Source organism: Equus quagga, chromosome 9 (genome assembly GCF_021613505.1).
Source record: "Equus quagga isolate Etosha38 chromosome 9, UCLA_HA_Equagga_1.0, whole genome shotgun sequence".
Classification (NCBI taxonomy): Eukaryota; Metazoa; Chordata; class Mammalia; order Perissodactyla; family Equidae; genus Equus; species Equus quagga.
The window spans coordinates 72,529,412-72,548,200 of NC_060275.1; the positions used below are offsets into that span (position 1 = coordinate 72,529,412).

The 18,789-nt window shown below is 40.5% G+C and overlaps 1 protein-coding gene across 1 annotated transcript in view; it reads right to left on the minus strand.

Annotated features, from left to right (window-relative positions):
* The window catches only part of RGS7BP (regulator of G protein signaling 7 binding protein), a 101,965-nt gene continuing 83,176 nt past the window's right edge, over window positions 1-18,789 (minus strand). The window contains exons 5-6 of the mRNA XM_046670933.1: window positions 16,097-16,167; window positions 1-5,332 (exon numbers count right to left, since the gene is read on the minus strand). Coding sequence (XP_046526889.1) covers window positions 5,241-5,332; window positions 16,097-16,167 — 163 coding nt within the window. The 3' untranslated portion in view covers window positions 1-5,240. The remainder of the gene's footprint in view (window positions 5,333-16,096; window positions 16,168-18,789) is intronic.

Consider the following 18,789-nt stretch of genomic DNA (forward strand, 5'->3'; position numbering starts at 1 on the left):
TCCTTCTAGCTTTCTTATGCATATATATATACATACATAGATATATTTATATATAATTTTCTTTTTTACAAATATTGTGTCATACTATACATACTGTTTTATAACATGTGTTTTTCATTTAATACATATTGTGAACATTGTTCTTTATTCCCTGAAAAAATTATACAGATACTACATGCTCATTGTGGAAAAATCAGAAATTACAGATATGCAAAAAGAAAATATAATTGCTCCAAATCTCACCTCCCAGAGATAAATGCTGTTAACATTTTAGCAAATATCCTTTCCAACTCTAATGCACACGTGTATATATATATATATTTTAAATGAGATCACACTATAGATATTCTGTAACTTCCTTTTTCATTTAACAATATAGCTTGTTCATTTCAATAAATATACATATGGTGCTTATTCTTAACTGGTGCACAGTATTCCATTGAAAGGTTTTACTATATTTAACCAACACTATACTGTAGGCTTATTTACATTTTTTCCATTCCTCCAAATAATGCTGCTGTAAGCTTTCTTTCCTGCATATACTTTTTGAACAATGAATGAAGGTTTCTTAGTTCATTTTTTTCTGATCCGTTTAAAGAGAATTTCCCTAAAGTGGAATTACTTGGCATACACTAAAACTATATTGCCAAAATATTTTCCAGAAGGGTCAAATGAATTTACACTCTTGTTGACTTTGTGAGAGAATGTTTATTTCCACACTTCCTTGCTGTCCCTGGGAACTTTAATTCTTTATACCCTTTGCCTTTCTGATACATAAAAAGGAGTTATCATAATAATTCACATTTTTTGATTACTAGTATTTTCAAATATTTTCATACTTATTATTAGTGCATTATTTTAATTTATGGTACATTGCCAGTCTTTGTTCTTGGCTCAATTTTCTACTGGAAAGTTTGATTCTTTTTGAGTCATAAAATGTCATTTACTCGTGCATTCATTACTCACTCATTCAGTAAACATGTTTTCAGTGTTTGCTTTGCATCTAGCACTGTGTTAGATTTGAGGATATGACAGTTAGCAGAATGGGCATGGTTGTGGCCTTCTTGAACTTCCAGTTTAGTGGAGATAGACTATTAAACAAGCAATAATGAAAAAAGCACAATGAGGAAAGAATGAAATGGGAACACTTGGCTGGGAAGGGGGCTGTAGATCATAGAAACTTCCCAAAGGTAATGGAGTTTAAGCTCTTGACATATATCAGAGACCTATACTCTTTGTTGCATGTATTTCAAATTTTGTTTTCTCTTAATTTGGTTTGTTATTTTTTACTGTATAGGAGTTTTGCATTTTTAATTGGTCAAATCCATCCATCTTTTCCATTGTGGTTTCTTCCTTTGGTGTCATGCTTAGAAAGCCTTTTGTCCACAGTAAAATTACATAAACATTCATTAATATTGCCTGCTAGTCCTTTTATATGTTTATTTATGTGCTTTACCATTTAAATCTTTACTTCACCTAGAATTTATTTTGATGAAAGTTATGAGGTATAGATCTAATATTTCCCCCAACAAATGGCTAACCAGTTATTCCAATATAACTTACTTAATAAGCCAGGTTTTCTCCCAGATTTGAAATGTCATCTCAATTCTTCTGTGTTCTTGGGTTTATTTCTGGACTTTATATTCAATTTTAGTGATTTATTCTAGGCTAACAGCATCACTGCTTTTTCTCATCCTATCTATATTTACCTGAAAGTTGAGCATTTTACATTTGGTGATGTTCTAGAACACAAAGAAATGATAGGCATTGCTTAGGTATGTGTATGGGGGTGGGAGTTAGTCTGGATGATATCTTTAATCCTTTCAACTTTGAGACTTCCAGAGTCTGAAATTCCATGTGGGATCATTGTTAATCTGGCATTGTTTGCTGTCTAAAAGAAATTAGATGCTTTTATCCTCTGTGTATTCGTTTTCCCATCTCACTCTAAAGCCCAGCTTTCAGTAGGTGGCAGTATTGCCAAACAGTAAGTATCCCAACTGTTACAAAAGCGCTGAGGAACAAAATGATCTGGCAGGATTTTAGAGCTTCCTCAAGAGCTTTCAGTAGAGGAGGCATCAAGGCCGTGCTAGTTCTAAAGTCCTCTTTGCACCCCTGAACAATGGTGCAACCAGAAGTGTGCAGTGAATCCGTTCCTAGATGTGTGCAAAACATTAGTGGACAGATTTTTTAAAGTGACACCTTGGCCTTGAGGCATTTCTTTACATACTTTATCCAAAAGTGCCTTTGGGCCCAGCCACTAACTGATGTAAAGCCTGGAATTGTGGTTTGAAAGAATATGATTGTGGTGGGATTCAGATGATTTTTATTTTCTTTATATTTGGTAGTATTTTTCAGATTTCCCACAAAGAACTTATATTGCCTCTACAATCTGAAAAAAAAAATCAACGTGGGGTATTAAAAATATGGTGGTAAAATGGATGATTGTGTGCCAGAAAAAGTTCGCATCCTTTTCTGTTTCACCTCAGGGTTATTGCTAATCTGAGAGCAAACTACCAGCAGGAAGCCAAGACAGTAGAACCAAATGCCATGGAACTACACCTGAGAAAGTCCTTTGGTAGGTGAGAGGAGGGTGGGGTCAGCTCCTAAAGAGATGCATTGGCATATCAAATGGGAGACGGTGAATTACCTATTGCAACCATGAGCCAGTGTAGGTTATTAGACTTTGAGCACTAAATTTAACTTTAGGACCTGCTAGTGAAAGAAGATCTATAAATCTTGGAGTGTGTCCACAGGAACTACAAAACTGATCAAAGGCTGGGAAACAGGCACTATGAATAAAAGATAAGGTGGCTGCATTTATTTACCTTAGCTATGGAAAGCCCAGCAAGGGAATTAGACAAATTCCCATCTCCATGGATAGCTACTATAGCCCTCCCAGACACGGAGGTGAGACCTGAATTTATTAACAGTCTTCAGTTGTACAAAGGACATTGCACAGAAGGTAAGTGTTACTTTCACACTGAGACTAAGGCGAGAGTGAGCACAAATTAACCAAGCAGAAGTGATTTAGCTCAGGCATTAAGAATAACGTGCTGAACACCAAGGTTGGGCTTATCAGTTCATAACTTTGCATGGATTAGTAGGAACTAATTTGAAGCTAAGGGTTCAATATAGTGGAAGGGTGGGAGAGGGCAGAGACAGGAGCTGAGAGCGTGCCAAATTGGGCTGCTTTATAATTTCTAAAACAATGAACCTGAAGTGATTTAACCTCAGGGGATGAAAATGAACCACATTCAGGAAAGGATATTAAGCTTTAATCAAACCTGATTTACAAAAATCAGGGTTTGCAGACCAGGTAAATCTGGAAGTGGTTACCTGCCTTGCAAGGGAATATTTACCCTAGGTGTCTTTAAATAGCATATTCCCACAAACTGTTTTTACAAATATTTGATTTAGAAAATTGTTTTTTTTTTTTTCATAAACTTTCAAGGGTACTTCTTATAAAAGTCAAGCATCCCTATAACCATGCATTAGTTAATTACCAGTTCATTGGAACACAACTCTGGACTCCAAGAATAAGGCTAAAAACCAGCTGGTATAATGTAAATAGAGACCTGCATAGCCTTTTGAGATCTCTTCCAACCCTTTAGTCCTTCACTTTCAATTCACTTCAAGCCAGAAGACAATTCCAAGTATAATTTCCACAAACATCAGATATTAGGTTGAACTATATGAAATTGTCATTTTTGTAGGTCAAAACACTCAAATATCAGCAATTTCATATAATTCAACCTAATACAATAATTATTCTGGTAGTTCATTTCTACCTCTCTTCATCTTCACTAAAGCTAAAAGCTTTAACATATTTACTTTTTAGGTCAAAACATTGGTGGGCGTATAAATGCCTGTGCATATAAGTACTGAGAAACTATGGGGTTGGGACTAAAGATGCATCCTGGATAAACCACTTATAGGCATCTACCTCATCCTTTTATTGTCCTAGATAGTTGCGCCTCGTGTCTGACTTTAGGATTTTTCAGTTTATGGAAAACAAGAGAAGTCCAAAGGTCTGATTTCTCACCCCATGGGAAATTCTGTCTGGGAAATGGGCCAAAGGAAGAACAAGGGAAAATATAACAAAATTTGTACCATGTTACAAGTTTAGTGGAGGAAGATCACAACAAATCTGTGAGCCAAAAAACAAAGCGTGTGGTTTCCTCCTTTCTAAAATATAGTATTGCTTATGTGTCCTGCTGTCAAGATTCTAAGCATAAGACAAGACACCAAGTACACATTGGAAAAGTCATATCTGCATAGTCATCTAAAATGAGACAAGCTTAGCTTAACTAAAAAGATTTTATTAACAATGTAAAATGTTAAATATTTTTACGATCTGAGCTAATTCCAGCATGCCCTATAAGATTTAACACTACGCTGATGTGCAGACATCATGCTTCAGATTTCAATTAGAACAAAATGTGAGAATATTCAATTTTACATTTGAGGGTAATTGGATATGGTATTACACCATTTCCTAACTGGATTACTTCACTCTTCAAGAAGCTGAAAAAGACAACATTGGATCAAAAGGAAATTAGTTGCCCATATGCATGGTACGAAGGTATTAGGGTTATTGTGTATTTACAAAATTTAAATACTTTTCATATATGGTTTTGTTGCATTATAAATTAAGATATTCTTATGTTGAAGCTCTTAGATTCTGACAGAATGGAAGACTAAATGTAAATGAGTGCAGAGAAAGCAATAGGTGAAGTGGTATATGATTGATTATAATATTATTTCTAATGATATTGATAGATTGGATTTTTGAACACAGTTTTGCAGTTTTAAATAGGTTTCTATGTTTAAAGACTTATTTCATATATGATAAATTGTTAACATGAGATCAGCAAGAGCTATAGATATACTATCATACATGAAATAATTTTTCTCTGTATAATTCATTTAAAAAAAACCTCTAAGTAATTTAAAAATCATAATTCTTGCTTCTGTCATGGTATGGTTTGGAGCAGACATGCACAATGTCAGCTTTAAAAATATTTTTAAAAACAGCCTGCTTTTTGAATCTTTTTTTTTTCTTGACAGCAGCTGCTTTCAAATGTAAAATCATTTAAGAGGGCAGGGGAGGCGGATCAAAGCAATAAGGAAGCATAGAAAACATAGTCAAAACCCAATAACTGTGGTGCGGCTGACTGGAGGTCCTTGGGTTCTGTGATATTTTCAGGTCTTCCCAATGGTGGGTTTCCAGGAGGAATCGCCTAGCTTGAGACGAGACAACACAGCCCAAAGAACCTTCTCTTCCGTCTTCTACCCAGGGGGTAGGGAGTCAGATTTAGAAGGCTGCTGTCATCTGTGACGGGACAGAAAGTACAGATGAGTGAGGTACAGACAAAATCACCTGCTTTTTATGAATTGGCTTTAAAAATGCACCCTTGTTTGAATCAAGGCTTTGTTAACCTCAGCAGTATTGCCATTTTGGACCAAATAATTCTGGGTTGTTTGGGGCTGTCCTGAGCCTTGTAGGATGTTTAGCAGCATGCCTGGCCTCTAGTCACTAGATGCCAGTAGCACTTTCCCACCAGTTGTGACAACCAAGAATGTCCCCAGATGTGGCCAAATGTTCCTTGGAGGAGGGGTAAATAGCCCACAGTTGAGAACTACTGCTTAGAACTAAATTCAAACTGCTTCTGGGCAATCTTTCAGCTGAGAGAAGTAGAGCTTCTTAGAAAGAGCCCACGCGTAAGAGTAAGGTTAGCTTCTTTTCTAAACTTGCCTCTGCTATTTACTAGCTCTGTGGCTTTCAACATGGAACTTAAACTCACTAAGCTTCAGTTTCCCCTTCTGTAAAACAGAATTTAATAATACCTTAGATGAGCATTAAATGAAATAATCTATGAAAAACATTTAGCTTGGGTGGTGATGTTGGAGCTTAGTATAGAGGAAGCACTCAGTGAATATAGCTATTATTAACTCTTTTCCTTTACATAGGACCATTGCCTCCACTCACCTACTTTATGCCTCAGGAAGAAGTTTCAACTATTCCTCGATGTGTCCTTCCCTAGCACTTTCCATACATTTCTTTACACAAGGGCATTCAGAGAACATTGCTAGCTGTTGAACTCATAAGTTTTGGTTTGAAATTTTCAGCATGACGACAAGTAGAGGAAGAAATAAACTGGTAAACCACATCTGGTTCAATGAGCTGGGTTTTTAAGAAACAGTACAGTCCAAAAGAGAGGGTAGGTAGAAACAACCTGTTGGAGTAGAACTGGTCAGTCTGTGTGCTAGAGGCTGGAGAAAGACCAGAAGGAAATAACCTGGAAATTGCCAAGTAGGGCAGTGCTAGGACATGGTCAGGCTGGAGCTAGGGGCGACCCTATGGCTGTTGGCTCTGGAAACTGCTGTGGACCTAAATTCTGCCTGGACTAGTTGCACTGCCCTCCTAGAGTGGAGTGAAGAGCCTCCCTCCTTTTCCATCCTAACTTTGAGGATACAAGACCTTGGGAAAGAGCTCAGTATCAGGAGTTAGAGGAAGAGATGGGTATAGAAAAGAACATGCCCCACCTCAATAAGACTGGTTTGTACATGGGGGTTGGTTTTCTTGATTCCTGAGCCTAGACACTCAGGAAACTGTCAGGAACAAAAATGAGTCCCGGCTTTCCACTCCTCTTACATAAATTGTGTCATCCAAGTGACTGGGCTTTTCCTCCCCTTCCCCAAAGGCTCACATGTGTCATGCTTATTTGTAAATTAGCATCACCCACCAAGTTGACCACGCTCCTTGGAATGGTGCTCTATGTTATACATTCAGATGAAGCAGTGAGTCGGGGCCAGAGAAAAATCAGGTGGCACATCCAATTAATCAAACAGTCCACTCTTCTAGGCTCTACAGATTGAAATTCTCTTTTAAAACTCATATTTTGCTTACATGGAGAAAAAGAGGACTCTCTTTGTCCTTTCATAGTGAAAAGGAATTCACTATAATCTAGATGTCAACATTTTGAGACTAAAAATAGGACATCACTCTTTTATAGTTAAACTTGTCCCAAATAGTTATGACACTGAAAGCAATGTCAGATACTATATATGAGCCTGATTTCTCAGGAGAATCTTTCAGAGCTGGAGCATGATATATTTGGAACAGAAAGAAACGATTACTCACTTTCTCATCATTTTTTAGGACTCATTTGTTTAACCAGCAAATGATCAATGAACTTAACCTAACTGGATAAAAAGGCAAAGATACAGCAGACTCTGAAGTGTAAAGAATTTTACCTCTTGATATCTCTTTGGATGCTGACTACACTTCCTAAAGCCCTGGAATTCAATGCTTCCTTGGAACAGAATCATCAAAACTATGAAGATATTTATAGGAGGAGAAAAATCTTATTTCTATTTCTTTAAGACTTGGAAGATCTATTTCCTCAATTCTCATATATCCTTCTTTTTCCCCAAACATTTAAGAGACTGGGGAAGTGACCTAACTGGTATTTATATATTATAAAATGCAATTCTGATGTGTATTATTCCCACTACTGCAATGTTGTATATTCAAAGGAAGTATGTATGTGTGTGTTGTGGTATGCATATGCTGTGGTGGCATGTTTGCTCCCATTCTCTCTTTTTCGTGTATATTAAAAGCATACAGGTATTATGAGATTTGTATCAAGGCTGACCCTTGTACTTGTGCATTCATTACAGTAAATTAAAAAGTCTTTTGTGCTATTGAAATTCTCCTCACTCAGCCTTCTTTTCACATATATGTGTGTGTGTGTATATATATATATATGTTCACTTGTGAGTGCTGTATGCACACATGCATGCACACACACACAGCATTCTCAAGTGAATAGTGAGTGTTAGAATTGATGAGAAAGTGCTCATATGTTAAGCAAAGGACAGGCTGCCCATTAAGGACTACCGCTGGTTTGAGCCATGTTTGTGAGCTTTTGTGACACCTTTGCCTAGCCCAGAGCTCATCTGATCATCACCTCGGGCTGAGGCGACACAAAAGCTCAAAAATTCTCGGCATAAATTCAGAGCAGCTTTTTACACCACAGGAAGCTGACACCTGCAGTAAATGCCGAAATTCACCCAGCAGTAAATATACCCAGAATGGTTTGAAGTGAATTTTAACTCCAAGGAAAGATGTCTTTCCACATTGATTGAAATCCTTTCTCTGAAGTGATGGGCTGCTGAAAGAATAGGAGCGAAATGGAAATGCGTCCCCAGTCATTCTGAACTTTCTGGGCTAACCCACCTGAACTTGTTGGGAAATCTTTGATTTTTATCGCAAATGTTGGAGATGTTTACAGCATCTTTTCTCCAAAGTGCATACTCTCAGAGAACTGTAACATAGGACACTTTTAAATGTGAAAATGAAAAGTGAGAAAGGGAAGAGGAGGAAGGAACGCATAGGAGAAAGAGAAAGAAGAGGAGCGTAGGAAATTAGCCATCGGTAAGTTCAAACCTCAGTGATTCCCTGTTTAATTCTTGGATGCTACTACACCCAGCGATGCTTGAGTCCCCTAAAACACAAGAATACCATTTCCCTAGTGTTCAAATTTCTTTTGCTAATAAAAGATTTCTTACATAGATGTTAATAAACAGAAGGACATGGAAATGAGGAAATGAGTTTTCAAATAATGAACAGAGTGTTTGAGTTTAAAGCTCTTCTCAGATAAACTCAAGGGAAGTGCTCATAGTGGAACAGCGGTTGCAAATTTCTATTCCAAAAAAAAAAGAAAAAGAGGAGACCTTCAGCTAACCCAGTGCTTCTCAAACATTAGCTGCATCAGCATCATCTGAGGGCTTGTTAAAGCACAGACTGCTGGCCCCACCTCCAGAGTTTCTGGATCAGTGGGTCTGAGGTGGGACCAGAGAATTTGCATTTCTTACAAGTTCCCAGACCTGTTGATGCTGCTGGTCCTGAGTCCACACTTTGAGAACCACTGAACACCAAAGGCCTGCTAAGTACAAGGCTCTGTGTCAGGTGCTGAAGGTAATACCAGATGGGTCCCAATAGAAAGATGTTTCTTGGCCTCAAGGATCTCTCCTTGAGTAACTAAGGCTTCATTAGGAACACCATAAGAGAAATACTAATACAATGCTACAAGAATTCCCAGACGGGGAAATTATTCCCATCTGGAGGAGAAGGCAGAAGATGTTCACAACAGATTCATGGAGGCCTTGGCATTCATGCTGGGCCACAAGGGTGAGGAAAACTTGGACATTTGGTGAGGAGGGGGAGAGGGGTGGGAAGGTGTTCTGGGTGAACAGAGCAGTGTAAACAAAGACATGGAGGTCAAAGGCAGCCTCATTTTGGGTCCAAGTAAACAGTCCAGTCTGGCTGGAATGAAGGGCATATGAAGGAGGGGATAGTACAAAACAGAACTACTTAGAATTCTCTAAATATGGCTATATCTTCTCTTGCCTCCCTGCCTTTACACACACCATTTCTTTTTCCAGAAAAGTCCTTTCTTCTTAGACAAATGCCAGTCCCTCCTTCTTCAAGATTAGCTTAAGCATGTTTTTCCCTGCAAAGTCTTTTCTGACTGCTCCATGCATCTGCATTCCTTTGTGCTTCCATCCCTTCTATAAACAACTGCTATAGTCCTTTGCACATTATTTGCTTCCAACCCTATCTACCATCTGTAAGCAACTCTTTACAAAAGTCTTGATAAATGTACCCTTGCTGCCCCAGCTCTTCATCTCCCACTTACTCCCCAACCCTCCTAACTAGGCTTCCAGGCCCAAAATTCCAAGTAAGCTGCTTTGCCAGCACAACCAGTGACTGCCTTGTTGCCAAATCCCTTGGACAGTTTCAGTTCTTATCTAGTTTGACTGCCCTGAGCTATTAGCCATTCCTTCCTTGCAACTTTCTTTGATATATTTCATAATGCTTCTCTGGTTTTCTCCTCAGTCCCCTTTGTAAACTGCTCTCCTTTTTCCTAAAACTTTAAATTTTGGTATTCCAGGGCTCTTCTCTATGCACACTCTCCTTGGGTCATCTCAACCATTCTTAGGGTTTCAATTGCCATTATGCTGATGATGCTTAAAGCTGTATTCCCAGTCCTCCCAGCTCACATGTCTCACCTCAGCACAAGACTTATATATCCATTATTAATCACTGAGAATGCTCTTGGAGTCCCCTCATGTCCAGAGCTTCAATCATCCTCTACTTCTACTGCTCCTCCTCTGTTCTCTCTAACTTAGTGAATGACACCATGATTTGTTCTGGTTTCCAAGTCTGACCCTGGGTTTCATCTTTGATTCTGCCTTCTCTCTTATGTACTTCATCCGACTGGCCGTATGTTCTTCTCCAACTCCCTGGATTCTGGTCAGATCTTAAGCATTTCTCACCTGGATTATTACATTTGCCTCTTAACTGAATCCCTCCAATGGCTTCAGGATAAAGTCCAAACCTCTTAACATGGTTTACGGGTGCCTTAATGATATAGGGCCAGCTACCTCTCTACTCTCTCTCCTAAGCCTCTTTTCTAACCACTTTTCTAACTAATGAAGTGTTTGTAGTTCATCAAAATGCCCCACTCTTTCATCGCCCCACATGCCTTCACATATCCAGAATCTCCTGCCTAGACTATCTTTTTTCCATCTCTTTCTTTGGCTAACTCTGATTCATCCTAAAAAAATCTCAGCTCAGATGCTTCCCAAAAAGCAATTCTCAATACCGCCCCCTCACCTTACAAATCAAATCTGGCTAGGTGAGAATCCAATATGCCCCTGTAGCAACCTGTGTCTAACTATTACAGCACTGTTATATTCTAAGCACTAATTTCTCTGTCTTTCCAATTGTGTATGTGTGTGTGTGTTAGTTGTTTCCAGAATTCACACACCCTACCCTGAAGACCCTATCACAATCTTTGCGAGGGGAGGCATATGTCATTTAAAAAAGCTTCCCAGGTGATTCTTTCAATTTGTTCTGTTGAGATGGAGAGCCTCTAGGGGAGAGATACCCCCAGCACCTGACACAGGACTTGGCACATCATAGGTGACCATCACATGTTGGATGATGGTGGGGACAGTGGATGCTAGGGCGAGAAGTCTATCTTTCCTTCAGTAGACAATGGGTAGACATTTAACATTTGTGAATAGGGGCTCAACATAATCAGAGTAATGCCTTAAGAAACTGGTGTGTGATCAGTGATGTGTGGATTAGACTGGAGGAGAAAGAGGGATTATGTCATAGTGAATCCTAGACAAAAGGCTGCAGAAATTACAAAGGATATGAGGTTGCTGGAGTAAAAACTGCTCAGAGTAACATTCAGACACTAGCCTGAAGCACAGAAAGTTTTATATGAGGCCCTGGGGGAAGGACCTAAAAGCTTGTCTCCAGGTTAGCAGGTGGCATAACCGCCCAGTGTTCTTCAGCCAGATATCGGAGAACTCTTCTGCCTGACGTGGCTAGGTTGGTTCTGGATACGGAGGTCCAGATAGGACCGAATTGGGGGTATGAGTCTGGGGAACTGTTCCTGAACTCAGTTTAGTCTGGAGTAGAATTGTCTACAGGAGGTGACCCATTCTAGAACAGATCCAATTCCTGACTGATCCACTTCAGACTGATGCTAATGCATGGTACAAACAACTGAATTCTAGGCAAGAGTGAATGTGCCAACAGATCCCACAGCATTCATTAAGTCAGAAGTTTGAAAGAGGTGAAACTGTCTTTCAGGCTTATTTTATTTCTGCGGATTTGATTTGTTTGATTACAGCATGCATTTAGAAGAGGCTTGTCCTTCACTTTCCAATCTCCTTTTACCCTTTGTCAGTAACCTTGCGGGCTCTCTACAGGTGGTTCCATTTGTAATCCATTTGACACAGCAAGACTATCATAATTAATGAAGCTCCCTACAGCACCACCAGTGACCCAGAATGTAGGACAGGAGAGGCGCTGGAGCAGTGGAAATAACAGTAGCCTGAGAGCCAGGAGACCCGGACATTGTCGGGAGGCTGCCATGGAGCCGTGGAAGAACAAGGGCGGCTAACTCTTCTTTTGTGCACTTCCTTGTCTCCAGTCTTAAACTGGAAAGATGGAGAAGAAAAGGCCCTGTCTAAAAATGAAAGCATAATCACTAACGATTAAAATTCCTGCTCTTGGCCACCTTCTGTTATTTGCCACTGAAAATCAATTTATAGCAAACTGTTGTTGAGTCAAGTTTTGATTGTGGTAGGAAGAGAGAAGACATGGTTAAATTTTTAAATGCTAAAATAAATGTGGAATAGTTTCTGAGTTGAGGACAAGGATGGAGCCTGGTGAATGGGGGAACATGAGCATTTCCAGTGTAGGCTTCCCCAGCACTTGCCTGGCAGGATTTTCACATGGTCAGTGTTTGAGGTAGGAAAAATGGGGACCAGGTGTGTTATCTTTTCCCTTTTTTCCTCTCTGCTTCAAACACACATGTAAATGGAATAAAAAGAGAAAGGAAATAAGAAGCCAGAAAGAAAACAGATGGCTTTCTATAATGGTTTTCATCCAGTTAGAATTATGTTTTAACTATAAGGTCCTACGGAAAAGAACTGAAATATATTTTTCAGAATTTTACCCCATATCACTTCTATATTAACACAGACCTGTATAACAGATGAGTCACCTGAAAAGAATTCCGGAAGGTCATGGGAAAGCCCTTACAGTCTATCTCAGTATACGCAGTCAGAGAGAGGAATCTGGCTGATTTGTTCATTAAAATGGTACCATACATATCTGCTAACAAATGTTCTGGGAGGGACCCCAAGACCTGCTCTCCTTCCCTCAGGCTTTCTCACACCCTAGGGCCAAGACTCACACCTCCCTGTGTCCACTGGTCAGCTCCTAGTGACATCATGCTGTGGGTACATTAAACATGTAGTGAACAGAGATGTATGGTCACATGGTAATGGTTCCCATTTTTCCCCCACATGAAGAAACCTGAATTTCCCTCAAAACTTCACCTCAATTTTTTAATTAGTTAAAATCCTACTGCATTACTCCCTCCTGAAGAAGTCCTCGCATCTCTTAGCTTTTTCCTTTTCATTCTCCAAAGGGATTCAGAGTTCAAGTCCTGGGTATCATTTATCTGGATAACCATTCCTTTTCTGCTCATGTTTTTATTCATAGTATCTCTCTTTAATTACTACTATTATACTTTAAAAATGTTTTAAAAATTTTAATTATTTTTTCTGCTTATAGAAGTAATACAAAGTTAGACAAAATATTTTTATTATACTTCATATGATTATAAAAATGTCCTAAGTAAGTAAAATAAAATTTCTGTCTTTCCATTAATGCCTGGTTCAAAACTGTTAGATGAAGTTTCACTAAAGGGAGAGGGAACGTTTGGATGGTTTGATTTAGAATAGAGGCTATGTGGCACACATGAAATTCAGACTGGGGACCCTAGGCAGCCATCCTTCTGTGCAGATGAATGAGCAAGAGGCCCACGTGGTGCTGATGGGGGTAGAGTGTCAAACATAAGAAGCTGAGGATAGCTCCAGACATGAGCCCCAAATTGAAGATCACAGGGACCAATGTTCTTAGCTGGGGGCTCAAGGCCAGTCTTTCCTGGACACTATACACAGTCTGCTTCAGAGTGGGTGGTAGCCGGGATTGTTCTATTTGATGATGATAGGGAGTTTTCCAGAACTAGGTTGGGTGGGACAGCTGGTGAATAACAACAACAACAACAACAATACTAAAGCAGTTGTTAGCGTTTGCTCTCTTAAGGTCAGTAGTAGACATATGACATGTGTTGCTTCGTTTAATCCTTACAACAACCCTCTAAGGTAGGTTATACTTTTTTGTTTTTTTTCAGGGACGAGAAAATGCAAATTTCCCGAAGTTAACTTGTTCTGGGACATAAAGCTGGTAAGTGGCAGAGCCAGCATTTCAACCCAAGGCTAGCCTTAATCCAAAGTCCCTGGTCCTAACCACCATGCTTATTTCTTGCAACAAACTTGCATGGTGTGGTCAAATGGCTCTTGTCACCAGAATGCGCTGCAATAAAACACTGCTTTCTTAAAACACTACAAGGTCTCCAAAACACTATACCCATGGCTCAAGCCAGTTAGTCACCAGGACCTTCAGGGGGTGCCTCAAATTACCTGATGTACCACATCCCCTGCCTCTTATTTTCTGACACCCTGCCTCCATCCCATGCAGCTCAGGCCACACTACAACTCAGCCCTTTCATCTGGTGTTCTCACTTCCAACTCTCCACCTTCTGCCACGCTGCTCCCTGAGCCAAGAGGCGCCAGCTCTGCTGCCAAATCCTCTCCCTCCTCACTCAGAGGCAAACAGCACCCTGTCCTCCCTCCCACCTAGGCTTTGTTCTGAGGAAACAAGAGGGGTCTCTTTCTTACTGCTAAAAACACTTTCCCCACTATCTATGTGCCACTCTCTGAAGGTGACACTCCACTTAAGTCTGCTCTGGCCATGTATGCATAGTGAAAGTGCTTATGATTAGTCCTTTGTACATATCTTCAGACCCTGTGGCTGTTACGTTGGGGTACAGTTTTAAGGAACATCTATGGTTCATGCCAGGTGTTATTCTACTAGGTTCCAGGCATTGCTCTAGGTACTAAAGACACTATAGTTCACAGAAGCACGTAAAGCCCCTTCTTTCCTGGAACTTACATTCTAGAGAATATCCCCTTTCCCTTTCTGTGTTAGGGTGGGGACTCTTGAAGGAGAGTTCTGGAGACAGACTGCCTGGGATCACAGCCCAGCCTTTCTACTCAGAGTCTGTGTGACCTCGGCCAAGTTAGTTAACTTCTCCCTGCCTCAATTTCCTGTAAATGGGAAACATTACTAGCATTTCCCTCAAAAGTGTTATTGACATTAAATAATTTAATATAGTTAATATATCCAAAGTACTTAGAATAGTGGCTCTGATATTAGGATTGTGTAATAAGAAATATTTATTTGGTCTTTGACCTCTTTCCTGGCACAGAGCTCCTAAAACTCTTGGAATTTCCTAAGGGATGAGAGGAATAAGGGCGTCTTTTGTTATGTTAAAGAGGTGGTTTTTGGAAAACACCTGAGGATGGGGGCAGGTTGCAAGGAGAACCAACCCTGTTATTAGGCGGAACTTTCAGTCTAATCTCTGGGGGGAGGGGAGAAGGGCTAGAGGTTGAATCAATCGCCAATGGCCGATGATTTAATCAACCATGCCTATGTAATGAAGCCTCCATAAAAACCCAAAAGGACGGGTTGGTGAACATGTGGAGATTTAAGGCGAGTGGGCTCAGAGAAGATGCAAGCTCCCCACCTTTTCCCCATACCCTTCCCTAAGCAGTTCCATCTGGCTGTGCCTGAGATATCCTTTAATAATTAACTGGTGATCTAGTAAGTAAAATGTTTCTGAGTTCTGTGAGCCACTCTAGTAAATTAATCAAACTGAGGGAGGGGGTCATTGGAACCTGCACTCTATGGCCAGTTGGCCAGAAGCATAGGTGACAACCTCACTTGCTGTTGGTGTCTGAGGTGGAGAGGGTGGGCAGTCTTGTAGGACTGAACCTTTAACTTGTGGGACCTGATGCTATCTCCAGGTAGTATCAGAATTCAGTTGAATTGTAGGACACCTAGTTGGCATCCGAGAATTGCTTGGTGGTGTGGAAAAACCCCTACACAGTGGAATGGGAGGCAGAATCATAGTGGCACACTATAAGTTCTCAATATATGTTAATCATTACTTCCTTTAGATAACTAAACTAGATGTTAGGGATCAATCTTCCTTTGGAAGTATTCTTAAGTCTCCTCTATTAGGCTGTAAACTTCTTAAAGCCAAGGGCCAAGTCTTCAGTCCTTTTGTGTTTTCCACCCCTGGTATAGCGTTTTCCACTATAGTGTGGGCAACGACTAAATGCTCTTGATTGACAGGGCCAGTGGAGGAGGTGTCTGTTTTGAGGTCTGAGTGTATCCCAGCTCTCCTCACAGCAAAACTGTGTTCACCTGAGGGACTCCATTCTTGTTATCATATCTTCTCAGGAAAAGATAACTGTATGCTCAATGCCTTCTAGTGTTTATGTAAAAAAACTTGCCTTAATTTCTCAAGAAACAAGTCCCAAGGTTATCATGTTAAAAACATCTTCTGCCTCAAAGGGAAATGACAAGACTCACCTTGATTTTTCAATGGTAAAGGCATAGTTTCCCTGAGTTTGCTTAAAAGGTTTTTCATTTCTCGCATGTCTCTGTAAAATGGATAAAAAGAAAAAATAACCAGCTGTAAATTTTTGAAATGCAATCTCAGTCTGTTCTATGAGACAACTGAAGGACAAGAGTCTGTGCCTAATTGTACTAGCTCTAGTTTTCAATGGGCAAGTATTGAATTTATTTTGCTTTTATAAGAAAAAAAAAAATCTGAGATGGGTTGGCTCTGGAAGGAATGCGAACTACTCTGGCAAACATTTCTGCAGGGCATTCTGCTGCAGGAGCGCTCGTCTCTGTCTTCAGTGGAACCTGACTAGATCAGAGAAGAGTCTCCAGTAATGAGGACAGTTCTTCAGATTTCCAAGGGGAGCTGAAGGACACACAACTAGGATGGCAGGGGTACTCTGGGCAAAGCTGATACCAGGCAATAGTGTTCTCAAGGCTTTCTGGTCAGCCGGCTGTCATGGCTGTGTAGGTTCACTCCCTGTTGACAGCTTGGTTTTAAAAGTTTCTCATTACCCAAATTGGAACTTGCTGTAACACAGGTGTCAAGCATTCACAAGGGCCAATAGTTATTAAACTTACGTGGAATGATGGGAGAGTATGACAAATTCTGAAACTTTCACAGAAGAGCTCTTCACAGTGGATGAAAGAAAGAGAGTGAAGCACCTGCACCAGCTGGGCCTTCCTCTAGCCACTGGCATGTATGAAAGGCACTGCATACCTCTAACATCCTCCGTTGTCTCATATGACCATAAAACCACCGAGCTGCAGAGCAGGAAGCCAGCTCAGTGGGTTTCTATCTGGGGTAAGGGGTGAGTTGGACTTTTCAAGTCCTTGGGACACTTGTTCCCTACGTGTTCAGGTGGCTCTCCACTGAAATTAGCGCTCTTGAAATCCCAGGACAGGTAGATTTCATTTAAAAGAGCAAAAATTAGATACATCTTTTAGTTAACTCTAGAATAGGCAGGCAATTGCAGATACCAAGGCTTTAAGAAAGTTTTTTGGGGAAGATAATCCTAAAGTTGAGGAAAGTCATTTCCACTAACTTATTTTTCTTCTGCTGTTTGAGGAAAGAGAGCCACCTGTATTTTAGATATAAAACCCCTCAGTCCATTTCACAAAATGCAACTGTTCTGTTGAGTATGGTTGAGGACCACTGTCTTAGTGGAGGCTGGAGACCCCATGGGGTCTCCTCCTCAAGGACTGACTAACATGTGAAAAGGAACTCTAGTCTTGGGAATAGCTGACTGGAAAAGGAGTGGAAAGCAGCCTTGTGGATCTGTAGAAATATACCTCTAAAAACACTCAGAATGCTTTCCTACAGGTGTGAGGTTGTGGGAGGTCTGTGGGGTGCTGATAAGCCCCAGAAGGTATTTCTAGAGAGGGAAGGTGAGAGGAGGGGAGGGGGAGTGAGGAGGACAGGGCTCTATAACCAGAAGGGCAGGGGGTACATTCTGTTTTCACATACAGTTCTCAAGGGCAGATGGAATGGGTGGGAGGTGGAACGGGCTAGTGATGCAGTATGTGAGACTGAGGCAAGGTCTCCCTGGAAACCACCAATTCTCAGCCTTCGCCGCTGCACAGGAGAATCACCATATACCCAGCCCACCAGAGTCTGCTTTGGTTGGTTTATGGTGGGCTCCAGGCATCAATGTTTTTTAAAAAAACTCCCCTGGTGATTTTAATGTGCAGCCCAGTTTGAGACCCACTGATCTCTTAGGGCAGAGAGGCAGGGAGAACTGAGGAAGCTGCATTCTCAAACCGGGTCTGCTGTGCCTACTTCTCTCAGTCATTCCCACCACCTCTGACCGCAGTCTGGACTTGCAGCAGAACTGAAACACTGCCAACACTGTGGGCTATGCATTCCTATTCTTATTGCAGCCATAGCTTGCTTTCTTATGAGCTTACAAGGCTTGGATATAGCTGCCGAGCAAGGTTTCTGAAGAGGAAAATGGCTTTGCTGATGGATTATGCCCTGACCAAGGCAGATATTTCTTCCTGGGAATAGAGCAAAACATTTTCTTATTTTATAAATTAAGACAAATCACTCCATCATTTATCTATAGTTCTATCAAACTGTGCCCAACAGCTTTATTGTTTGAATTGTTGGATTTCCAAGCTTATACGAAATCCAAGTTTTATTAATAGCACATAATTACCACATGCTTCAATTTTATATAAACACAGAAATTTGGTAATTAGCTTTAGAATTATATTACAATCTGAAAGTAGAACCACAATGGCTATAAATCCCATTGTGTGCTACATTTCTAAAAATAAAAAAATGAAATGTTCATTATCTTGTGAATGCCTCAACCCCAAACACGCAGAGCACTCCGTGGAAGTGCCCAGTATTCACGTAGCCACTTCGTGCGGCCCCTGGGGACATTAGTAGCAAAGGCCAAGATGTCAGTGTGAAGGCCAATAAACAGCGTTCTCATCCTTCTGCCTCACAGAATGGCATTTTTAACATCTAGATGAGGCATGGCACTGATTATATTATTATTGCTCCCTTTTCCCAAATGAAAAGGAATCTCATCTTCTCAAGAAAGAAACTCCTCCTCCAGCAGTGAGCTTCTGGTGAAGACAAATGCGTTAACTCACTTTGACCACTAAGGGGCCATCAGCTCCATTGTGGGAGAGAAAAAGGGAGCTCTGGG